The 26,038-nt window shown below is 47.0% G+C and overlaps 1 protein-coding gene across 3 annotated transcripts in view; it reads left to right on the forward strand.

Moving 5' to 3' along the window:
- The window catches only part of GALNT17 (polypeptide N-acetylgalactosaminyltransferase 17), a 428,086-nt gene that overhangs the window by 315,063 nt on the left and 86,985 nt on the right, over positions 1 to 26,038 (forward strand). For all 3 annotated transcript variants that reach the window (XM_047779921.1, XM_047779920.1, XM_047779919.1), the window contains exon 6: positions 12,993 to 13,110. In XM_047779921.1, the coding sequence (XP_047635877.1) occupies positions 12,993 to 13,110 (118 nt within the window). The remainder of the gene's footprint in view (positions 1 to 12,992; positions 13,111 to 26,038) is intronic.

The raw sequence follows: 26,038 nt of genomic DNA on the forward strand, positions 1-26,038 counted from the left end.
CCCTGGATTCCTGACCCACCGTGCCGGGCCGGGAAGTGAACCTGCGTCCCAGGGCTCCAGAGATGCCGCCGATCCTGTTGTGCCACAGTGGGAGCTCCGGTCCGCCTTTGTGAAGGGAACGTGTGTGCACTAAACTCATCCATGGTGTCATCTTATCCTGCTCATTTCCTCTGTCCTCTTGTTCTCTTTTGCTTTTTATTTCATCCCATCGTGCCTGCATTTATATAGGATGTTCCAAAACCATCTCAGAAAAATTCTCCACTATGCACACACCTCAATACTCTTCCTTTTGTACAGGAAGAAAAATGATTTTCCCTCTAAGCTTCTAGCTTCTTGACAGAGGCCACCCCACCCCTCGCTCCACCCCTGCAATAAAAAAGATTAATGGGAGAGAAGCCAAAAAATGCGCAATAATCTGTTTGCCTCCTGTGTATGTGGGAGATACCCAGGACAACTGAGCATCTCCCAGAAATGGCCCCGGCCATCACCTTAAGTACCATCTTCAGGTAAAGATAAAAGAAGATGTTGGGGAAGGGGGAGGCCTGTTATTGGGAAGTGACCAAGAAACGCACAGGAAACAAGGGGAAGGTAGATTGAAGCCGACTAGACTAAGCTTCTCCATTGGTGAGTGTTTCTAGAAATGTAGGGTCTTCCTTCTCTTCCAGGTACAGAGAGGGAGACCACCCCCCCCACACACCAGGTCCTTTCTCTGTGCAAGTTTCTCTTTCCAAAGGGTAACTTCTGGGTTTCCAGAGCTTCTCCAAAGTCTGCTGTTTCTTAAAAATAACCCACTCAGGATAATCCTGGGCCAGAGAGGCATATTCGGCTCCCCTTCGTTGTCTTTATAGAACAAGCCATGTGTCGCTCGCCTGCTGCCATTTTCAAGTGTACCACCCAAAGCATTTATCAAGTTTGTTCCTACATCAGCCCTGGGAGCTGGATCAGGACTGTGTTCCCCCTTCAGCAGATGAAAAGGAGGCTCATCCATCTTCCACGTCTTTCTCTCCCCGAGTCCCTTATCTCGTTTTCTCAAAGTCACCTTCCTGCCAGTCACCAGGTAGGTACCAGTTGCCCTCCTGGCATCTGCACACACACCCCCCCCAAGGCTCGTGTTCCAGAACAGAGTCCAACAGAAATTTCCTGTCAAGGGCCAGACAGTAAATATTTGTAGGCTTTACAATCCAAGAGAAGCTAAACCGAAGCTGTTATGTAGGTACTTGTGAACAAGAGCAAAAACCAACTTCCATAAATATTTAACTGGGGAAATCTAAACTACAATAATAACGAGTTTAATTGTCCAGGGGTGTTGATGAGGAAGATTGAATTTTTGCTGGGGGAGGGGCAGCTGTTTGCCTCGCCGAGCTTCAAAGCAAGTGTGCCCATCTTCAAATGGATCATAGGTGTTTGTCTGTAAAAAACATCCTTAGCTCTCTGGCTGGACAAAAACAGGTGGTGTCATTTGTTGAACCTCTTTCTGAACCTTTCTTCTGTTTTCGTTTCCCCAGATATTCACCCGATCTGTGCTTCATCTCACAAGATAACATGTGTGCATCTACCTGTCTGTCTGTCTATCTATCTATGTGTTATATATATATTTATACATTATAAATATAAATAACAGCTTAGGCTGATAACAGCTTAATGTGTTACCACTTCTTCAGAGACCTGATGCCTTTACAAAAACCGCCTTCAAAGAATTCTTGGCAAATCATTTCCTCAAAATCTAACGAACATATGATTAGCAAAGAGCAAGAGTGTTCTGCTGAGAAAAGTACGTACAGGAAACAGCTTACTGCAGAGGTTTGAGAGGGTCTTTGTTTTAATAAATCAGACCCAAGCAAATCAGTGAGCCAGGGAAAGGCATCGGGACCAGCAACTTCAATCCCCACTGGCATTTTCTGCATCTGTGAAAAATCACACTGCAGGGAGATGAGCGTTGCCTTTATCCTCCACAAGGAAAGGCTCTTAATACCCAGACAGTTCGCTTCCCAATCTGGAGGAAGTTGTTGTTTCAGCGTGAATTCTCTTTTCAGCCACAAAAGGGAAAGTGTTACCTCCATTTAGCAGGCAAAGCACCAGCCTTTGGGTCCCATTTTCTGGTGAAATATGTGTGTGCTGGATACAGCATTTGATTTTTTTTTTTTTTTTAAGGCATCGGTACTTACCCTTTTGGTATTTATCTGTACAGCAGAGGCAAATGGAACTCTGAGCATTAAATTACTGTACTGCGCCAGTTGAGAATTCTAGCGAGCCAGCCAACTCCTTCCCCCCAATTGTATTTTTAGTATTCAGCAGCTGCAAGTCCCCAGAAATCTTCAAAGCGGGACCACTCATTTCACCCACAGCGAGAGCTCTTAGCTGCTGCCGGTTTTCAGTGATCACGTCCGGGAGACTTTGGGGACACCTCGGATGGCGTGGACCAGACACACCAGGTTGCTCCTAGCTCTGTCCGTTCGTGCATGAGCCAGCCCTTGGCCAGTTCACTTAACCTCTGGCCTCAGTTTCCTCAGCTGGGAAATGGGGCTGTGGATAACTACTAAGTAGAGCTGCTTTGAGGATGAGAAATAGTTGTGAGCTGTCCTGCTGCAGCATTGGGCACACGTGCTCCCTGAGTCACGGCCGGGGTCTCCTCTTCCGTCCCCCCTCACTGTCTTTAGATCACTTTAACACACCAGGCAGCATCCCCATCAGGAACTCGTGGTTACTAGGAAATGATGTCGAAGAACTCACAGTGGTTGATGTTATAATAAAATGCACCGAAATAAGGGCTTTTTTATTTTTTTTTTTTTTTTGGCGGCTGCACTCACAGCATATGGAAGTTCCTGGGCTAGGGGTCAAATTGGAGCTGTTGCTGCCAGCCTGCACCACAGCCACAGCCACGCCAGATCTGAGCCACATCTGCGACGTACGCCACAGCTTGCAGCAACACCAGATCCTTAACCCACTAAGCGAGGCCAGGGATCGAACCCACATCCTCACGGACACTCATGTCAAGTTCTTAACCCACTGAGTCACTATGGGAATTCCCGAAATAAGTGTGTTTTGATTAACCAAGCTGCTTATTGCCAAGGAAGGTGTTGATACCCACAAGATACCCATTGTTGGTTGTGGCCTGAGAACGGGATTTGCAGAAACTTATGCAGAGACAACTCCAGTGTTGAGCTGTCTCTGTTCTTCCTACAGATGGGGCTTTGGCATTAGAAGATGGATACTAGCTGAGACAGAGCTAGGACCAGGGAAAAATGTCAGGGGTTTGAGTTTGAAGTCAAAGAAAGGCAGTGAATCCCAATGAGACAGGCCCCCTGGAATCACGAAAAGAGAAAACAGGGTAAACCCAGGACCCCCGGCTCCTGAACTCTCAGCTGGGTGGTTCAGGTTCAGGTTCAGCCCAGCTAGCCCCAGGTGGCCAGGATCTCTAAGAGCTCCAGGAGGTAAGAGGTGGGCAGAGCAAAGCAAGGGACAGACACCCCAGCCCCTGTAACCCTTCCTGATGACCAAGACACCAGCCAGGCTGTGACAGGCACAGCCCTGGTAGGAGCAGTCTCTGAAAAGAGGTGGAAGACCCTTCCTGATGGGGGCTTTGTTCATCATCTAGGCCACAGGCCAGAGTCTCCGTTTTCTAGCTCTTTCTTTTCTCTATCTATTTATTCATTTTTATTTTTATTTTTGTCCTTTTGTCTTTTTCTAGGGCTGCACTCACGGCATATGGAGGTTCCTAGGCTAGGGGTCTAATCAGAGCTGTAGCCACTGGCCTACACCAGAGCCACAGCAACACAGGATCTGAGTCGCGTCTGCGACCTACACCACAGCTCACGGCAACACCAGACCCTTAATCCACTGAGCAAGGCCAGGGATCGAACCCGCAACCTCATGGCTCCTAGTCAGATTCGTTTCCGCTGTGCCACGAAGGGAACTCCTCTAGCTCCTTCTTGACCCTTCACCCTTGGAGTCTCTTCTTCCCACTCCAACAGCCTCACTCACCCATCTGGATGCAGATGTTGATATCTATATAGACATAGATATATAAATATAACTCCACAGCTTCTACCCGAAGCCATTTTTACCAAGAAACAACAAAAATTAGTGTTCATTTTGCTGCCCCACTGGGACCGTATCCTAGTGTGTTTTTATCTTCTCAAGTGCCCGGCACTTCGTCTAACAAAGGCATCCTCCATTGCCTCATCATGCTTGTTGACCAGATGAACAAGTGCAGAAACGAGCAGGCACACTTGACCCCTCCTCAGAGGCATCAGGTCAAACAGGTGCCAGGAGCAGCCCAGAGGTGGGCTGTCACACGTGTTCTCCTGGACTCCACAGGCAGAGGCACAGACCCTAACCCCAGGGCTGAGAGGAGGTGACCTCGGGATGGGTTGGGCCATCTGCAGAGCAGGCATCCCTCGCCCTGCCGTTGCAGGCTGGACAGGCAGTTCTCTTGGGGCCACCGTGACTGCCCCACCCTCTCCCCGGGGTGTTTTCACACACCCGCCGTCTCTGACCTCATACCTTTAGACCCCAGTGCACCAGGCTTTCTTATTTCCCTTTCCTCCTAAAACTCTGGCCGCCTTCTCTGCCCGTCTCATTCCAGACCCAATGTATTTCTTGGATCGACTCCACTGGCCAGGATTCTCCCTCACCTGCTTCTGCCTCCCCCTCTGTCCTCCCTCCCTCTGCCTTTCTGTAAAGTCCTTGACAACACTTCGCATGTGTTGAGTACGTTGTCACACATGGAGAATGTCTCTTTTCATCATCGCATCAGATTCTCACCGTGGTGCTGCCAGGTCCTCTCGGCAGAGTCTCATGCCCACTTTACTGATGAAGAGACCGAGTCCCAGGTGGTTGGGTGACCGCCTCGCAGGACGTTTAGATTCCCGTTCTTTTCCCTGTGCCTTGTGCTATGTGTTCCCATCCCTCCTGGTGCTTGTACCATTTCTCCCAGATTGAAAATATGGTGTGGGGGCTAAAATTGGTTGTGATGATGGTGGCTCAGATTACCTGGTAGCATCAGATCCCAGATGTAGTCTGAAGGTAGAGCCACCAGGACTCCTGACTGTCACCAAGGCCAGCATCAAGGTGCTTTATTGCAGCCTTTGGAAGAATGGAGGTGACATTATCTGAGTCAGGAGAGAAGGTGAGATGGGTCTCTTAGACATAATGAGACCTTGAGCAGGGAACTGGATGTACCAGTCTGGTGTTCAGAGGAAGGATTCAGAGTGGAGCGTAGGGAGTTCCCGTCATGACTCAGTGGTTAACGAACCCGACTAGGATCCACGAGGATTCGGGTTCAATCCCTGGCCTTGCTCAATGGGTCAAGGATTCGGCATTGCTGTGAGCTGTGGTGTAGGTTGCAGAAGCAGCTCAGATCCTGAGTTGCTGTGGCTATGGTGCAGGCCAGCAGCTATAGCTCTGATTCAACCCCTAGCCTGGGAACTACTTCCATATGCTGCAGGTAGGGCCCTAAGATGGGGGAAAAAAAAAAAAAAACAGAGTGAAGTGTAAATTAGGAAGCTATTGGAATTGCAAGCTATTGAAAGCCAAGGAAGCAAACCCGATCAGCGAGGAGTGAGTGTAGATGGAGGGAAAAAAAGAGAGAGAGACTCAAGGGCTCTGTCTTAGAGTCCTTCCACCACAAACATCAGAGAGAAAAGGAAGGGTCACCAAGGGAGATTGAAAGGGGTGTCCCTGAAGACAGCCAGGCATGTGTGGTGCCTGGTCCCTCAGTAGAGAGTCTGCTGCCAAGGAAAGGGGCCGAACCACTGCATCAGATGCAGCGAGGAGGGCACGCATGGTGAAGACCGAGATTCGGCTCTAGGGCTTAAGATGTGTCATTTTTGACCTTTGCAGATGCACTTGCAGTGAAGAGATGAGGGTGAGAGCCCAGTTGAGTGGCTCAGGGGAGGACGGGAGAGAGGAATTGGAGGCACCAGGTGTAAGCAGCTCTTTCAAGGGGCTTTGCTGTAAGGGACACAGAAAATGCGATGAGGCAGCTGTAAGGAAAGTGGGTCAAGAGGGGAAATTGTCAGTGAAGTGAACTGCTAAGAATGATCCAGCCCCGGAGGGAGACAGGTAATGTGCAGTGTTGCTCTGAAATGCCCCCAGGACTTTTTAATCCAGATGTGGTGAGGACAGCAGATCAGGAGATCATTGTCATTAAAAAGGATAATTCCTTCCTCCGTTCCCAAGAGGAGGAGGCCTGCCACACAGGGCCATAGGGGGAAGCACCTGGGGCAGTTAGGAAGCAGGAGTGAGGGGAAAGCATGGACCCCAGTCTTTCCTGTATTTTCTTTTGGAAGAAATGGGCAAGGCAACATAAGCAACTCATCAGGTTTAGGATTGGCTGTTGGAATGTTTGGCGGTATAGGGGGCTGTCACTTGTTGTCTGGTTCCTGGCCCCAGGAAGATCAGGACAGAGAGAAGTTGCCTCCTGGAGTGTAAAGACCAGATAGAGGAGGTGGGAGGGAGTGTGGGCTCCAGCTGGTTAGTTTGCATAGTAAAGACATGCCTGGTGGGGGTTGCTGTCCTTAAGAATTAGCCAGCCTTACAAGGGGCAGTCTCTTCCCAGTCAACAAAGCCCCAAGTGTCAGGTCCTCAAGAATATAGAAAATAAGAAAAGATATTTAACGCAGGTGTATTTAGCAGAGGGGGGATTGCAGGAGCAAGGTCCTTGAGTAGCAAGAGAGGATGGGTGGAGGGCTGGCCTCAGCTAAGAGCATGGACAGGTGAATTATAGCAAAAGGAAGGCGGCAGGTGACAGATGCCACTAAGTGAGTGGATGTGCGGGGGTGGGGACATTCTCTTTTGTTTGCTGCTTCCTTAGGGATGTAGGCGGCAAGGCCAGAGGGAGGAGGGAGGAGGAGGTGTTGGAGGTTAGTAGAGGAAGGAGATGGAGATGCTGGGACAGAGTTGTCTAGGATAGTGAGAGGGAAACTCCCTTGGGCCTGGAGAAGACTATAGGGCAGCACTCGGGGCCCACAGGACACTCTCAGCCCTGAATATAAAGAGAAATCAGCCCCCAAATTTGTGCTTATCAGCAGCAGAGTTTGGCCAACAAAGCAAAGTGAGAGGGGGGAAGCCAGGGCTCTTACAACAGCCAAGCATGGCTTGGAGCTTGGGGAGCAGGGAGAAAACATGGAGGAGGGTGTCCCCCATCGAGGTGGCAGAGCCAGTGGACTGGAGGTCCTTGTGGGGGGGGAAGGATGGGTGGATTCGGTGAACAGGAGGAGGTGAGCCGGAAAGATAGGGGTTGGGCAAGAGCATTGAGTGCTTATGGTCCTAGAACATAGAAGAGTTTTTTTTGTTTGTTTGTTTTCTTACTTCTGTCGAGCTATATTTTTTCCAGAAGAGATATGTATTGTTTTTTTGTAACATAATTCCTCCCCCTCCTCACCACCAAAAAAAAAAAGATAAATCCTACTCTCTTTGAAGGGAGAGTAGGATTTGGATGGATGGAGGTGGCCTTGTGGCACGTGTTTCTGGAGAAGGACGTGTAGGCGTAAACTGGGACATTTCTGGAGCAGTGAGTTGCCCAGGGTGGCCAGGCCATGGACTCTCTGGGGCAAGATGCAGGACAGGTGTTTGGGGGTGGGGATGCTAAGGAAGAACTGGTGCTTAATTCAGGAGACAGCAGGGAGCCAGGGCAGGGTACTGGGGGTGGATTCGTCTAGAACACAGATGGTCCTTTGTCGCCTCTGAGGAGAGGAAGCAATGACAGTGACAAAGCTCTGCATATCCGGCTGGGGAGTCCTGGGCCTGCCACTCTGTCCTGGGCTGTCTCTCCCTTTCCCATCTCTCTCTCTCCCTCTCTCCCTCTCTCTCTCGGCTGCAACCATGTGTGTTGCATACATTCCGCGTCACTGCAACAATAAGAGCGATCATTTTTAATTTCCGTTCTTCTCCTCTGTAATGGAGCTGTTAGACGTTGGCAGATCCCTTAATATGATTATCATTTTTGAATGATTTCGAATTGAAATGTTTGCGATGACGGTGCTAATCGCAGTGGAGTTTGAAGGAGGAGCCTGTTGGCTCACGTTCCAGAATCTCATCAGCTCTGAAGGGCCATAGACTGTGGCTCCATGCTGCTGACAGAAGGGAAATGGGACCCCACCAGGGCTTAGGGTCCCAGATAGGGCCGGGCAGGGGCTTTCTGTTGGGATCTGCTTCTCCCGAGCAGAGAGGACTGCTGTCCCTCAGTCCAGAATTCAGAGCCGTCACCCCACTGAGCTCACCAGCAACACTGGCTGGCCCGGCCGTGGGTGAGGCTATGCCTTTGAATTATTTAATCTCCATGGGGACCAGGGGTATCTCAGCCACCTGCTTGAGCCTTGCCTTGCCCTCAGCAAGGCTGGGCAGCCTTGCAGCTCTGCTCTTTGCAGGACTAGGGGTTAGCAGGGAGGCCATTTCCCAGGGGGCTGGTCTACCAGGCTGCTTCCAGCCTCTCCTCTGCATCGTCCCTGTCGCATGTGGCCTCCCTAGAGCACCGAGACAGGAATTGGCACCCAGACACCCTCTTGACACTGTGGCAGGGTGTGTGTGTGTGTGTGTATGCGCGCGCGTGTGTGCATGTGTGCTTTTTAGGGCCCACCTGCAGCATATGGAGGTTCCCAGACTAGGGGTGGAATCAGAGCTACAGCTGCCGACCTACACCACAGCCACAGCAGTCCGGGGTCCGAGCCACGTCTGCGACCTACACCATAGCTCACAGCAACGCCGGATCCTTAACCCATGAACGAGGCCAGGGATCGAACCTGTACCTTCATAGGTACTAGTCGGATTCGTTACTGCTGAGCCACCATGGGAACTCCATGTGGCAGGTTTTTGACCATGGCCTTTAGAGGACCTTTCCACATGCCACCAACAGCAGTGAGGGTCACACACTCATTCCACATCTTCGTCGCATGAGGACCAGCCTCCTACCCTTCGTCTTTGGGCTCTGACAGCCTGCCAGGATGCAGACAGAGGCCAGCTTGGCTCTGCGGGGCCTTGTGCCAGCCTGGGCAGCTGCTCTGATGGAGTTTTAATGAGGTGGTACCAGGGGACCTCTCTGCTGTGTCGTGGGGAATCCTAGGGCTTCTGATACGGGACCCAGTTGAAGATGCTGAACAGAACTGTGAGCAGCAGGCCCGGGGCCCAGGATGACTCAGACCGGGACTCCGTCTCTGCTCGCCACTGCAGCCAAAACATATCATCTAGATAAGACCAGTTATATGAAAATATCAGGCTGCTTGACCGGGAAAAATGTTTCCCAAAGGGCGATCCGAGCACTGTCTGGAAGGAAGATGCAACCTTGATGAGGTGTGTCCTTGACAGTGAAAGGTCTTGCTTTGAATCCTTCTTTCCCTCTCCTCCTCTTCCTCCTTCCCGTCATCTTCCCCTTCCTCCTCTGTCTCTCCCTCTCCTTCCCTCTTTCCTCTCTCCCCTCGCTACCACGCACCCCCGTACTGTCCTTGGCTTCTGGTTCAGGTCAGCCAGTTTGTCCCTGAGGCATCAGGGAGCCCTTCCCCACCAGGAGTGGTCACCCAGATCAGTTACATTCATTCATTCATTCAACCACAGCCAGCTCTGTGTCTTCAAGGCACTCTGTCCTGGGAATATAAGGGGAGATTAGATGGATAGCTTCTCTGTTCTTAGAGACCTGTCAGTCCAAGAGGGAGACGGCTCCACAGGGTGGTTCTGCTGGTACAAACACTCATTCCCAAGTCTCATCTCTGTGAGTCTGGTTCCAGGGTCTGGGTGACACCCAGGAATCTGCATTGTATGAGGAGCCAGCCCAGTGATGCGGATGTCGGTGGATCCTGAGCCAATCCCAGAGAAACATTCTTTTCACCCATGGGCTGTGTCCTGTGATCCTGACTTCCCTGATTGCCCTGAGGGGTTAGAAAATAGAGCATCTAGGAGCAAGATCTTAATCACACATGCGTGTTCATGTTGGGCATTTTCAGACATTGACCTTAGGGATTGGAGAGATTGTCTAAAGTCTCAGAATTTCTTGACGTGTTCAGTACTTGCTCTGTGAGGTGACACCAGCCTCCCTGCCCTCCTTCTCTGCAGACTGGTCCCGTTCTGGGACCACACCTCTCATCTCAAAGCACTCACGTCACTGGCATTTCTCCATCATTCGAGTGACCCTGGCTTTTAACTCTCCCAGGGTGAATCTTCCCTGCAGTTTGCCTCTTCCAGCTATGTGATAAGATATCCGCCCTCCTCCAGATCATAAATGGGGGCAGGGGGCAGGATGTGTCACTGACACCATTTAGTTGCAAAGAGTACCCTCTTGAATCCAGAGGGTTTGAGTCAAGAAGGACAGATCACAAAGGCACAGGGGGCTCTCCCGTGACCCAGGGGCAGAGAGTGGAGCCAAGCCTGTCAGCAGACAGCAGCCCAAGACAGCAGGCAGCCCCCACCTCGTGGTCTCACACCTCCACTGTGCATTTGCCTTCCTCAGCTGGCCCATCCGCACGCACAGAGACCACCAGAGCTGCCCCCACATGGCAGTCTGAGCCCTGCAGATGGAAGAGACCAATCTAGTTCCAGCTTCCAGCCTTGTCTGTATTCCAAGTTTCAAGAAAAACAACATTCGACTGACCCCTGTTGGAATCTGGGATCTCTGCCCATTCCTGGTTTGGTTGACTGAGGCAGGGGTTGGGCTGGCGTAGTACTTTTCCAGGCTAGGGGTCAGCTGTTTCTCTCAGAGGGGCCAAGGGCTGCAGGAAATAATTGGGTGGCTGTCCTGGTAGAGCTGGTACCGCTGCCCCGGTAGGGCGGTGTCCTGTGTCCATAGGCGTGATGGGCATGAGATTTCTAGAAAAATCTGATGGTGAGCAAAGGAACATTATTTATTGAGTCCTGCTGTCTGCACTGGGCACATGGCATATCTTTTCACAGCGACGTTCTGCAGAGACTTAACTGGGATCCAGAGGTTCCATTAACCTAACACAGATACAGTTTGTAATGAATGGCAGCACCTGCTTTCAAACTAGGTCCATTTGACCCTGAACTCTTCTTTTTCCAGTGAGCCCCATTGCTGCTGCACCACATAGGTTCCAAGAGCTAGCCTGTGGAGTTAGAAATCTGGACATTAATGGCAAAGGCAAGTTCAAGGTCTGAAGGAGCAGATGAGGATCTAATATTACCGTCTAAAGTTCAGCTCAAGAGATTCCCACCTAATAGCTTCCTGGCAGCCCCCGTGGAGTTTCATGGGGCCTCCTGTATGAGATATCTCTCCTGCCCAGGAAAGCATCTTCACAGCCTTTCTAGCCTGTGGTAGTCTGGGGCTTTGCCAGCTCCTCCACAAAGCCATTTCTGGAGAGTGCTGCTGTGAAGCAGAACGGCTGGAGTGAAAGGCTTTGAAGTTGAATGGGTCCTGACCTCTGTTCTGTGATTCAAGCCAAGCCGCTAGCTTTCTGTGGGCCTCCGCTGCTAAATGGAGATGGTCCTACCTCCTTCATAGGACTGCGGAGGTTTTTAAATGAGACAGTGCACAAAATGTGCTTTGCACTTTTGCTGGAAACATAGTAATTGCTCGATAAACGGCTGCCATAATAATAGTGATAATAATAATAACTCTTAGTCGCTTGAATGCAGAAACTATCATGTGTTTCTCTACCCCTTACCGCACTCGTAAAATGCCTTAGAGGTGGTAGGTGCTGAGAAAATACCTGCTGAATGGATTTATTATGCAAGGATACCTGTAAAGTCTGGAAGCAGGCAAAAGATATAATAGAGGCTTTGTTGATGTTATACTATAACACATGTCATATGTTAAAAGGTATCGGGTGTTCCCCTCATTAGAGATGCGTGGCTCCATGCTTCTTGCGCAATCACAGTGAACACAGTGTATTAAGCCTGCATTTCCATCCGTTCCCGCACATGCATCCATGACGTGTTGCCTCAGATGGGTTTTATCTCTGATGTTCATTAGGTCAACATGCGCCTTTTCCCCACCCTAGAAGAAATCATCAAGCGAATAAATACATAAAAGATGATAAAGTAGTCGTCTTTGTTTCCAGACTTTCTGGCCACCATCCACCCCGCAGATCTGGTCATCTCTCCCACTAGGCACCCCTTCTTTGCCATTTATTATTGACCCCTTTGGGCACCAGGGGTCTCCTCTGAGTCTCCTCCCTTCTGGAAGAACCAGCACCCAGATCGGTGTCGTCCCCTCAGGACATGGAGTTGACCCCTTCCTGTTGACCCTTCCCTCTCCAGGCTTCCCCTCTCCCACTTCCGGCTTGTCGAGCTCTTCTCCCTGGCGCAGGGAGCAGATGCGTCTTGTTCTCACCTTTGAGCTTCTTTGACACTGTCTGGGATGCTCATCCTATCATGCCACTGTCACAGAAGTGCCATGAGAATTTATTACATTTATAGTTGTACAATGATCATCACAATCCAGTTTTATAGGATTTCCATCCCACACCCCCAGCACATCCCCCCACCCCCCAAACTGTCTTCTTTGGAAACCATAAGTTTTTTCAAAGTCTGTGAGTCAGTATCTGTTCTGCAAAGAAGTTCATTGTGTCCTTTTTTTCAGATTCCACATGTCAGTGATAGCATTGGATGTTGGTGTCTCATTGTCTGACTGACTTCAGTTAGCATGATAATTTCTAGGTCCATCCATGTTGCTAAAAATGCTGGTATTTTGTTCCTTTTAATGGCTGAGTCATATTCCATTGTGTAGATGTACCACCTCTTCTTGATCCACTCCTCTGTCGAAGGACATTTCGGTTGTTTCCATGTCTTGGGTATTGCAAATAGTGCTGCAGTGAACACTGGAGTCCATGTGTCTTTGCGCGTCATGGTTTTCTTACTCTCTGTTTCTATAGGTTTGGCTTTTGTAGATTCCACAGATAACATGAGATCTGCAGTATTTGCCTTTCTCTGACTTACTCCCTCAAGGTCCCTCTGTGACGTTGCAGAGGCAGGATTTCCTTGTCTCGTGGCTCAGTAATATTTCCTTGGGTCTGTATCACATGACAGCGGCTTCCTTTTCTCTCCCGCAGGACCCCAGCCATGATTGGCTGCTCGTTTGTGGTCAACAGGAAGTTCTTTGGTGAAATTGGTCTTCTGGACCCCGGGATGGATGTGTATGGAGGAGAAAATATCGAACTCGGAATCAAGGTTTGTGGCATGGCGACCTTTCCTCTTGGTCTGTTTATGTTTGCGCACCACTGCCTGGTCGTTTTTAAGGTGAATTTAAAGCTTCCTGAGCTGATGAATGTGACACCCCACCTCTGTCCCTAAAGATGTTCCAACAGGGCTGTCACCCCTCCTCAGGGGAAACCTGAGCTCCCCCGCCCCCCATCCCCGACCCTTGAATGTTTGAGCACCTTGTCCACGCCGGGGCGACCCAATCCGAATGCGAGCTGGAGAATTTGGTTCTCACTCCCGTTCAGTTTCACACGCTCCTTAAATCTTTCTTAAAATTAAATCATCTCCTTAAATTAGAATTTCCATCCTAGTGTTTTGACTGTTCATGTACATCATAGGAGAGCAGGCCCGGGTTCTGTGGGCCTCGCCCTTTCCTCCGAAATGCTTCTAGGGAGGAGGAGGGGCAGGGGGAAGGGGAAGAAGACAGAATGGGCCTCTTGCCGGCCTCCTGTGTCCAAACTGGCTCCACTTTCTGGATATTGTATGTACTGGGTTCTGCTCAAGATTGTGTTTGAAAAATGAATTCTACTGTAAAAAAAAAAAAAAATGTTGGATGCCTTCCAACCTCCTCATTGTAGAGGTAGAATGAATGAGCCCCCATGAGGGGTGTTGGGGGAGGACTCCTTTAAAAAGGGCCTGGTAACCACTTAACTAACTGGTAGGTCTTCCTCCACGTCACAAGGAGGGGCTGGGGGATGCCTGGCAGGGGTCTCTGTGTCCCTGCTGCCCCTTGTCCTGAACTCTTGCCTGCCCGAGCCCCTGGGAAGCGGGCCTGTTGGAAAAAACAACTCAGGTCACAGCAGTAAGGTTTATGTGTATTGAATTTCTTCCCCCTTCCTCTGCTGGAATCACGCTTTTGTTCTGCTAAGCAGGTACCCAGTACAGAACCCCTACCCCAGCCAAAGCCTGCTTACTCTCTGTGTCCGACTTCCCTCCTTATCCCTATGGCTCAGGACCCTTAAGGCACCGCGCCGGCCCCTCAGCTACCCTTGAGCCCCTTTCGTGGATTGAAAGGCGTCCTCCTGTCCTCATGACCATCCATGAACATCCAGGCTGCAGGAGCAAAGGGGATGGCGGGGACCTTCCCTGGGTCCTAAAACCACTCCTTTTTGGAGGCTGCAGACTCTCCTTGTGCTTTCAATTCCAGGCAAGGTTCTTTCCTAAATGGCATTTGCCCGGGATTCCTTTGAAAGCCCAGCAATGAAAGAGCCCATGCCTGTTATCAGACACTCGGCATTCATCCATTTGCATTTTTTTTAATTTGTGGCATTTTTATTAAAATATAGTTGATTTACAATATTGTGCCAGTTTCTGTTGTACAGCAGTGACCTAGTATTTTATTTATTTATATATATATATATATATATATATATATATATATTCCCTATCTTATATTATTTTTAATTCGTGTTGTTTTAATCCACTAAAATTGTGATAATTAGCCAAAGGAAATTAGCCCAGCTAAGGTTACAATTTTTTTTTACATTTATAATGATTTTTACTTTTTCTAAGGGTCCTGTCAATTTTATATGGCACAGCAAGGTGATTCAGTCATACATACATGTATGATCATTCTTTTTTCTCATACTATCATGCTCCATCATAAGTGACCAGACATGGCTCCCAGTGCTATACAGCAGGATCCCGTTGCTTATCCACTCCAAAGGCAATAGTTTGCATCTGTTAACCCCAAGCTCCCAGTCCATCCCACTCCTTCCCCCTCCGCAACCACAAGTCTGTTCTCCATTCGGACTTTGATGGAAGGAAAAGATTTGGACCCACCATGTTGAACTTGGCCTGTAACTTCAGTAGTCTGCTCCTCTCCCACCTCCTCATCCTTCCTCCTGCTGCTCTTTTCCTTGGCCCTCATCTGCTTCTAGCACACGGGGGGACTGACTTATCTCCTAGGTGTCTTGCATTTCTCTACCTTCCTCTCGCTCCATTGCAAGCTTCAAAGGACACAGATCTTTACAGCCCTCACCTTTGCATCCCAGGCCTGGAAAACCAGGCTTAACCCAGGGCTCAGTATGTATCTGTTAGATGAATGACTGACTGAAGGCCGACAGGGACCCTGACACCTGTAGAAGTGGTGACATCATGAAGACAAGTCCGAGGGTTAAATGCAAGGCGAAACTAGCCCAGGTACTTGAGCTGTGAAAGGAAGGAGCTGAAGGAAGCCCTGCATTGAGATGGTTGCTCTTTTTAAAAATTTTTAAATTTTAATATCAATTTTATCAAAAGTTATAAAATTATCCTATGTCTATTTCTACCCAATATTTGTAACATCATTAAAATGTTAGTAATTTTACACAAGTTATTTTGATAAGTTAATATTTTTAATAAGAGAGACTTGAATGTCTGTTTGCTGTGAAAAGGAAGCCAGCAGAGGCTAAGACCCCACCAGCAGAGGGGGCACTGGGGTGATGGATGGAACCATAGGAGGCGGCGGTGGGGGGCACAGGTGGAGGGTTTAGGGGAATAGGCGGGCCCCTCAGATGTGATGGCCACAGCAGCTGTGTTCCGGGGAGTGAGGAGGTGGTAGCAGCGGGACCCCCTGCCAAGGCTTGCTAAGATGTTGGTCTCCCACCCTCCCTATCTGTAGGCATGGCCAAAAAAAAGGGGGGGGGGTGGAAATGAGTTGAATTTAGATAGGCTAAGAAGATATGGGAGTGGGGAGTTTCCATTATGGCTCAGCAGGTTGAGAACCTGACATAGTCTCTGTAAGGATGCTGGTTCGATTCCTGCCCTGGCCCAGTAGGTTAAGGATCCAGCGTTGCCACAAGTCACAGGCATAGGTTGCAGATGCAGCTGAGATCTGGCGTCACCATGGCTGTGGCATAGGCCCCAGCTGTGACTCTGATTTGACGCCTGGCCTGAGAACTTCCGTAAGCAGCAGGTGAGGCCATAAAGAAAAGAGAAAGAAAAAAAAAAAAGGTGTGGGAGTGGAGTGTAGGAGTAAGAATGTTCCAGGCATTCACTTTGCAGTGACCTGGACCTGGCAAAGGCCTCGGTGTGAGGCTCTGCCAGGCCCCGTGGTGATGGTGGCAATGGTCCTGCGTGGCTGCGCCATCCTGTAGAGGGGAGGGGCTTGTCGATTTCAGCGCCGCAGTGCAGCCCAGCCCCTGTGCTGTCAGCTGAGGGCTGGTGATTTCCACTCCATTCCTTGCAACAGGCTGGAGTGATGGGGCCAGAGCCTGCTCCCTGGCTTGTCTTCTCTGGGGCTGCTTAGCACCTGGCTGCTGTCCATGTGTTTTTGTGAAATCCTGGCGTGGGTGGGGCATGGGTCCCCCATTGTGTGAAGTCACCTGCCTCTTATCCCGGCATATCCAGCACCCACACTGGAGGTTTGGAAATGTTCATGCCTCTTACCTCCCATCCTTGAGGCTGAGCTGACTTTCCAGAGAGGCCTTGTTTTCCAGCTGATTTTTAAAGCAGGAATTGAATGCTGTTGGTGCCATGTAAAGCCCAAGGCCTAGGTTCAGGGTCCACGTTAGCCACCACCCACACAGTAGTCTGTGGTTCTCCAGGTGTGGTCTCTGGCCAGCACCATCCACCTCGCCTGGCACCTGTGACAAATGCAGGTTCTCGGGGCCCATCCCACATCTACTGACCCAGGATCTCTGGAGTGGCATCCAGCAGCCTGTGTTTTAACAAGTCTTCTGGGTGCTTCTGTTACCACCTGGGCTATGCCCAACCTTAACCGGCTTCCTGGCAAATAGGTACCTTTTCTCAGAAAGGAGCCCAGGTGAGAGTCCACATCCTTCAAGGCCCTCCTTGAAATATACAGTATTAAGAAAGCATCTCTACTACTTGAAAACAATCAGAGCTTTATGTGATATATACACACCTAAATACATATATATAACTGAATAAAGTATACACACATACATTTATACAAATTAACCTGTAATAACCTGTAAGAAATGACAGAATCCTGTGCTTTGTTAAGGGGGGGGGGAATTTTAATATGAGAACATTTATCTTTGTGATTTCTTTCACCAAGAACTAGGTCCATCTGTGATCCTTCTACTCTTTGACATTTTTGGTTCCTTTTTAATCTCATCTTCAGCAAGGAAAGATGTGTCACAAGAATAGGAAGGCTAGAAAGTCTTACTGTGGTTCAGGGGACAAAGCCAGAGGGTTGACTTCAGGGCTGTTGCTCAGATGAAAGGCAAGCTTGCCTGCAACCAAAACAATCAATACAGTGGAGGGGAAAAAAGGCTTTCCAGGATGAGGAAATAAATGAGATTAGAAATTGAGAAGTTTCATCTTGTCCTGAGTAAAATTAATCAGAAGCTGTTAACAAGGCATATATTATAGTAACCCGTGTAAATGGTAAGAGGAAAAAAAAAAATTCTCTGGGGAGAAAAGACCAGATAGATTTCTTGGAAGTGGTGTAAAATCAGATGGCTTCAGGTTTCTTTGTTTTATCAGTCATCTTTGGGAAGAAAAAGGCAGCCTTATTCTGAACCCCCGTATAAAAGAATGACACACACACAACCACTGGATCCTGTGTGGCAGCCATTCTGAAAGGAAGGCAGTAGAAAAACACTGTCAGCTCCTCAAGCCATTAGCAAAAGTCTCAGTTCATCAGGGATCTCAAAGACTGAATAAAAGGCAGAATTCCTGTGTGTGTACATTGTTGTTGAAAATATTTTTGAGACCAATGACTCATGATGGAGGTACGTCAACAAAGGTGGCGGGGTGGCACAGGTGTGATAATCTTCCTACCCGGCCCAGCCCAGCCCCCAGGACCCTTCTCTTGGTGCAGCTTTTGCAGAAGGCTCCACACCAGTCCCAGGTAAAGGATTTAGGCTCACGTCAAGGGGAATGATGTACAAAGGGTGTGCGTATTTTGTTTTACACCACGCAAGAATAATGCTCTTAAAAACCAGAGTTTGAGCTGCATCCCACGACGGATGGTGGCATAGTTTGAGATGATCCTGGGTGCCACCATTTTCCTGATGTCATTCTTATGACTCAGGTGGGCCCCAGGTTGGCGTATCTGCCATCTTGCCAGCCCAGTGCACTTGAGAAGACCTGTAGGGTGGCCTACAGGCAAGGCCCACACAGTTCCTGAGCCAACAGGGATAATTTCAGGAGCAGATCTGAAGAATTTCCCCCTTCAGAGGGACTGTTTAGAAATTATGGGCTGTTGGGGTGGCCAAAGCCCCAGACCCTAAATGAATGTGGAAGCTCCTACTTCCTCTTTGCCCCATCTCTTGTTTTGTTTGTTTGTTTGTTTCTGGCTGGTTGGTTGGTTGGTTGGTTGGTTTTTTTGGTTCTCTCTTATCTCTGACAAGCTGGTGGTATAATTCAGTATGAGTCTGAAGGCCTGATAAAGGGCTTGGGGTTGGGGAGGGGTGCTGATGGTATATACATAATCTCTGGTGTCTGACTCTGAAAGTTCAAGAATCACAAGCAGTGCAGTTCCTGCTGTGGCACAGAGGGATTGGCGGTGTCTCTGCAGCACCAGAGGTTCCATCCCTAGCCTGGCACAGTGGATTAAAGGATCCATCATTGCCACAGTTGCGGCATAGGTTGCAACCGTGGCTCAGATCTGATCCCTCGCCTGGGACCTCCATGTGCCATGAGGCAGTCAAAAAGAAAAAAAAAAAAAGAATCACAAGTATTGATGTCTGAGAGTGAAGATGGATATTTCAGCTCAAGCAGAAACATGAGGCAGCTCTGAAAAGAGCTGTTGACTGATGCTCTGGTCCCCACCCAGCCATTCCTCTGTCCATGGGTTTGGAACTCATTATCCAGCATCATCTTAAGCAGGATAGATCCCACCCTCACTCTCTCTGAGGCCCCTGACATCAAAATCCCCAATGTCCAGAAGCCTCTTGAGCCTGGGTCTTCCATTCGGAGCTCTCGGGCTCAGATCTTCTACATCTGTTGGCTGTTATGATTTGGATGATGCTCCTTCCTGGAGGGCACAAGACCATCAGTTCTGTGTCATTTTCCCAATCCTTAGATTGCATGAGTCTTTGGTTCTCCCCCCTGCTGGCGTTGGTCATCTCTGGCTATGGGTATGTCTTCATAGTGCAGGTTAGAGTAATACCTGTGATGTAATTCGGAGCAAAGTTCCCAGTCTTGTCTGGAGCTTGGCCTTGGGGTGTCACAGACTGGTCTTTAATCTGGATGCATGTATTTCCGGTAGCCAACAGTTCAGTTGAATGCTTTTGGATATAACAGGGACACATGCTGAGAGCCTTCTCTATTCTGGCAGTCCCTCACTGGGCAGAACACAGGAGACAGCCTGGTCTCCATCTCCATAAAGTTTAGAGTCAGGCAGAAAATGCATTCATGTAACAAATAATTACCAATGTGAAGAGTGTGAAAAGACAGGATGAGGGGATGATGTAATCGAATATAGCCAGAGGTAGAACCCAGTCTCGGGAGGTTGGAAGAGCCTCCCTAAGGAAATGATGTTGAAGACAGTAAAAATGAGCTAAAAATGAGTCCCTGGTGGTTCAGTGGGTTAAGGGTCCAGCATGGTCACTGCTGTGGCTGTAGTTACTACAATGGCACAGGTTAGATCCCTGGCCCGAGAATTCCCATGTGCCCTGGGCACGACCAAAAAAAGAAAAAAAAAAGATGAGTTGAATGTAGATAGGCTAAGAAGGTGTGGGAGTGGAGTGGAGGAGTAGGAATGTTCCAAGCACTTTCAGTCATGGCAGATGATTAGGTTCTAGAGATCTGTTGGGCAGCATCATGACTGTAGTTAATACTGTATTGTATACTTAAAATTCTGCAGAAAGGGTTCATCTTATGTTAAGTGTTCTTTTCAAAAAATATTGATTGGCTGAGATACAATGGACGCTGTGTAAGTTTAAGATGTACAGCATGGTGGTTTGACTTACATATATTGTGAAATGATTACTGCAGTAGGTTTAGGTGGCATCCATCATCTCTGATAGACATAATAAAAAGAGAAAGCAAAAAAAGAAAAAAACTTCCTGGTGGTGAGAACTCTTAGGATTTACTTTCTTAACAACTGTGATATATACCATATATATAGTCCATTCATATATAGAATATATAGAATATATGAATATGTAGAATATGTATAAATTTGTATATACTCTACATATACAAATATAGGTAGATATACACAGCAGTGTTAATTATAGTCATCAAGGTGTGCATTACATCCTTAATATATGTTTATCTTGTAATTGGAAGTTTGTGCCTTTTTACCACTCTCTTCATTTCTCTCCCCCAGTTACCTGACTCTGGTAACCACAAATCTGATCTAATTTTCTAAAAGTTGGGGTTTTTTGTTGTTGTTGTTGTTGTTGTTCTTAGTTTTTGGTTTAGATTCTACATATAAGTTGTTCTTAGTTTTTGGTTTAGATTCTACATATAAGTGAGAGCATACAGTAATTGTCATTCTCTGACTTATTTCACTTAGTATAATGCCCTCAGGGCCCATCCATGTTGTTGCAAATGGGAGGGTTTCCTTTTATGGCTGTGTAATATTCCATTGTATGTGTGTCTCACAACTTCTTTATCCTTTCATTCATTGGTGGACACTTAGGTTGTTTCCATGTCTAGGCTATTGTAAATAATACTGCTGTGAACATGTGGGTGTAGATATCTTTTCAAGTTAGTGTTTTTGTTTCCAACACCTGTATTCCCAGAAGTAAAATTTCTGGATCATATGCTAGTTCTATTCTTAATTTTTTGCGGATTCTCAATATTGTTTTCCATAGTGGCCGAACCAGTTTCCAGGGCTGCCACCAACAGTGCACAGGGGTTCCTGTTTCTCCACATATTCACCAGTATTTGTTATCTCATGTTGAGTATGGCCATTCCAGGAGCATGAGGTGATATCTCATTGTGGCTGTGCATTTCCATAATGCTGGTGATGTCAAGCATTTTTTAAGGTACCTGTTGGTTTTTCATAAAATCTTCTTTGGAAAAATGTCTATTTAGATCTTTTACCCATTTTTAATTGGCTTATTTGATTTTAATGTTTGTTGTTGGTTTGTTGTTATTGTTGTTTTGTTATTGAGTTGCATGAGTTTAAAAAAATTATTTTGGATATTAACTCTTTATCATCTATATGATTTGCAGCTAATTTTCCCATTCCATAAGTTGTCATTTCACATCGTTGATTGTTTCTTTTGCTATGCAGACATAATCTCCTTGCTTATTTTTTATTTTGTTACTTGTGCTTTAGGTATCACATTCAAACAAAATAATTGCTAAGACCCATATTGAGGAGCTTTTTACCTGTGTTTTCTTCTAGGAGTTCCATGGTTTCAGGTCTTACATTTAGTCTTCAATCTATTTTTAGTTAATTTTTGTGAGTGGTGTAAGATAGAGCTCCACTTTCATTCTTTCACATGTGAATATCCAATTTTCCCAGCACCACTTATTGAAAAGACTGTCTTTTCTCCATTGAGTATTCTTGGTGCTCTTGTCAAGTATTAGCTGACTGTATATGCTTGGCTCCAGGCTCTTGATTCTGTTCTATAGATCTATTTATTTGTTTTTATTCTAGTGCCATACTGTTTTGATTACTATAACTTTGTAATCTATCTTATAATCAAGAAGTGTGATGCCTCCTACTTTGTTCTTTCTTAGGATTGCTTTGGCGATTTGGGGTCTTCTATGGTTCTATATCAGTTATAGAATTTTCTTTTAACTTATGTAAAAAATGACACTGGAATCTTGGTGGAGATTGCATTGAGTCTGTAGATAACTTTTGGTAGTTTGGACATTTTAACATTAATTCATCAAATCAAATGACCATGGGAGACCTTTCCAATTATTTGTTTTTTTGATTTCTTTTATCATTGTCTTACAGTTTTCAGAGGAGAGATCTTTCAACTCCTTGGTTAAGTTTATTCCTAAGTATGTTATTGTTTTTGATGCTATTGGAAATAGGATTTTTTCTTTATTTCTTTTTCAGATAATACATTGTTATTGTATAGAAATGCTACTGATGTTTGTATATTAATTTTGTGTTTTGAGACTTTACTAAATTTGTTAATGGGAAACAACAGTTCTTTGTGAAGTCTTTAGGATTTTCTATATATAAAACTGTGTCATCTTCACAAAGGGACAGGCTTACTTCTTCCTCTCCAATTCTGGTACATTTCATTTATTTTTCTTGCCTGATTACTCTATCAAGAACTTCCAGTACTATGTTGAATAGAAATGGTGAGAGTGGCACCCTTGTCTTATTCCTAATCTTAGAGGAAAAGCTTTCAACCTTTCACCAGAGAGTATGATATTAGCTGTGGGCTTTTCATAGGTGGCTTTATTATGTTGAGATATGTTCCTGTTACACCTAAGTTATTCAAGAGTTTTTATCGTGAACAGATGTTGAATTTTGTCAAGTGTTTCTCTCTGCATCTGCTGAGATAATCATATGATTTATGTTCTTATCACAAAATACTAATAACAACAATAAAAATAAGTAAGGAGTGCAGGAGAAAAATGTTTGGGGGCGATGTATATGTTTAGAGCAAGATTGTGGTGATGGTTTCACAGGGGAATACTTATCTCCAAGCTCATCAAGTCATGTAAAGTAGGTACAGCTTTTTAATGTCAATCAAGCCTCAGTAAAATGGTTTAAAGAAGAAAAGGGATATTCCAGACAGAGAGAAGAGCATGTATAGAGGTTTAGAATTCTGAGAGATTCCGAGACCAGCTCAGCAAGTGAGCGCTGAAGAACGGGCGCTGTGAAACTTAAGAAAAGGTTAACAAAACAAGACACAGAGACATTTATCTTAATCAAAGGTGGGAGCTGGGGAACTCAAGGTCACCGCCTCAAGAAACCGCACTGCTTTTATTGTGCTCCTTAGGATGACATCAAGTGAGGAGGGAGCTATAGGTGCAGAATATAGTTTTTTTATTTTTTTTAAAGTCATGTAGCTGGTAGCTGGTTACGCCTTTACTCTGACCTTTAGACGTTTAACAGTCAATAGCATTGGGAAGCCTGGCATCAGCTATCTGTGCATAGCATCTAGAGAACCGCCATTGTGCTTCCGCAGACGGCATGCCTATCTGTGGCAACTCAACTGTGCCTAGGTTTGCACCCCGTTCTCCTTGCTGATGCACATCCTGCTAACGACCCCCATAAACCCCTTGGGGCCATGAGACTCATCTTCCTCTTATCTTAACAGGACATATTATGCTGTGCAAATGGCATGCCTGTCTGCACAGGTCCAGCATGCCTAGACCAACGCACTGTGTCCTCATTCAGCTGACCACATGAGTAACGTATGCCTTTTGGTCTTTGTTCTTAATCTTAAGTTATTGACCAGCACCACAACTGCTTTTCAGACAGGAATATAGGGTGAAGGTAAAGCAGGACAAGGTGGAGTTTTCAGCATAGAAAATTGAAGCAGAGAGGCTAAGAAAAGATTGTAGGAACATGTCTCTCGACAGAGAGGGAAATGGATTCTGGGAACTTTGAGGGTTAGATGGCTGGAGCAGATAAATGAAGAGGAAAACCAGATCCTTTGAAGGTGTTTAAGGGGAATGAGGTTATCAGACTTTTCTTTTGATAAAAGGATCATTGTGATGACTGCCATGTGGCAAATGGGTGATAAAGCTGAATGGACTCAGAGAAGGAGCAGTGAGAGAGTCTGGTTGGGAAGTAGGAGAGAAATGGACATATTCAGAAAGCAGAAGAGACAGGATCTGAGGATTGAGTGCATAGAGGGGATTAAGGAGAGTGGGGGTCAAGGTAGACTCCCAAGGTACTAGCTTAAAACCTGGGAGATGACGATGCTGTTCTCTGAGATGAGGAGCACCACTGGGGGAGGTCTGGGAGAAGGCAGAAGATGATACTCTCTGTTGGAGATGTGGGGAGTCTGAAGTTCTGACACCATCCAGTTCATCCAGTAGGCAGTTGGTTGTGTGGCAATTAAGCTGAGGAGAGAAGAGGAGTTCCCACTGTGGCTCAGTGGTAACAAACCCAACTAGTATCCAAGCAGCCCCTGGCCTTGCTCAGTGGGTTAAGGATCCAGTGTTGCCACGAGCTGTGGTGCAGGTTGCAGATGCGGCTTGGATCCTGCATTGCCGTGGCTGTGGAGTAGGCCAGCAGCTGCAGCTCCAGTTCAACCCCTAGCCTGGGAATGTCAATATTCCACATGTGTGGCCCTAAAAAGCAAAAAAAAAAAAAAAAAGCTCAGTAGAGAGGACAAAACCTGAGATAGACTTGGGCATCTTTGGTCTGTAGATCATATTCAGAGTTTCAAGAGAGAGAGAACAGGTTGCCTGGAGAAAGAAGAGGGGATAAGACAGAAGTCCAGAAAAAAGCAACATATAACGCATGAAGGGAGCAACTGGAAAGTAGATTGAGAAGAAGTGACCTGGAATAAGAAGAAAAACCAAGAGAGAGTGAGATGATGGCAGTTGAGAGAAGAGTGTGAGTTAAGTACCCAAAGTCAGCCTTCGAAACAGCAGGCATGGAGAGGAAGTGATGGATCTGGGCACCATTCAGGAGGTGTGATTAACAGCAACTGGTGGATGATTGAACGTGAGGAATGAATGAAGGATGCCCCCCAGCTCTTTGAGCAGCTAGGTGGATTCACTTAGAGAACACTGGCAGAGAACGAGGTCTGTAGGTGGGAATTCGAGAAGTTCCGTTTGAGAAATGTTGGGTTGGAGTAGCAACAGTCTTCTCTGACCTGGCAGCGAGTTGTCAAGGGAATTTAGGAATAGGGTGGGATTGCAGCCAAGAGTAGGAATGGGGACAGGGTTCCAGAGCAAGTGTAGGGTGTCCCACTCTCGGGACCGCTGGACAGTGGTGCTTCTAGTTTGGGCTGACTCTGTGGAGCTAGAACATGCTGACGTCTATGGTTTGAGTCCATGGCTTAGTCGCCATATATTCTACCCCTGAAGAATTAAAGAGCTAGGAAAATTGTAATTTCTTTTTTTTTTCTTTTGACTTTTTTGTTGTTGTTGTTGTTGTTGCTATTTCTTGGGCCGCTCCTGCGGCATATGGGGGTTCCCAGGCCAGGGGTTTGAATCGGAGCTGTAGCCACCGGCCTACGCCAGAGCCACAGCAACTCAGGATCCGAGCCGTGTCTGCAACCTACACCACAGCTCACGGCAACGCCGGATCGTTAACCCACTGAGCAAGGGCAGGGACCGAACCCGCAACCTCATGGTTCCTAGTCGGATTCGTTAACCGCTGCGCCACGACGGGAACTCCCTGTAAATTTTTTTAAATTGAGGACTCTTCATCTTTTTTTCTGAAATGTTTTGGGTAAAAGATGTTAGTTTTTTTTTTAAGATGTTTAGAGCTTTGGCATCTCTGCTCCATACTCCAATTTCATGCAAGTACATGAGTTTCCAGCTGCTCATCCAGTCCTACTGCATTTGCCTGTCTGCTCCTATGGTACCTCCCAAAAGGAGATGGGGAGGCCACCACTGGAACCATAGCTCATGAGCCACCTACTTGTAAAGATTTAAAATCTGCAGTGACATCTGGCTCTTCCAGCATTCACAGCTATGGGACATACCCCCATGGTGCAGAATGGTGCTTTGTAGGATACAGAAAGAGCAGAAAGAAGCTCCTTTAAACAGCTTCTGGCTTTAGATAACAGGGTTATTTTGCTATCTTCATTGAAATGTGTTGCTATTCTTTTAAATAAGAAAAATAGACTCATATGTATAGAAAGCTGAAAAAACACATGTATGTGCATGTGCACACACACACACACACACACACACACACACACACACACACCCCCCCAACCAAACCTTCCTCAAGAGATCTTCCAAAGGATAGCAGCAACGTGAAGTGACTATATCTCAAAATTCTAGAATAAAATGGCTTCATAGAGTTTCTAAAATTTCTTTAATGGTCATTTTGTACAGGCTGAGAATTCCACCCCGAGTCATGAGGGGGTTAGATGATTTTGTTTCT

The sequence above is a fragment of the Phacochoerus africanus genome, chromosome 5 (assembly GCF_016906955.1).
Source record: "Phacochoerus africanus isolate WHEZ1 chromosome 5, ROS_Pafr_v1, whole genome shotgun sequence".
Taxonomy (NCBI): Eukaryota; Metazoa; Chordata; class Mammalia; order Artiodactyla; family Suidae; genus Phacochoerus; species Phacochoerus africanus.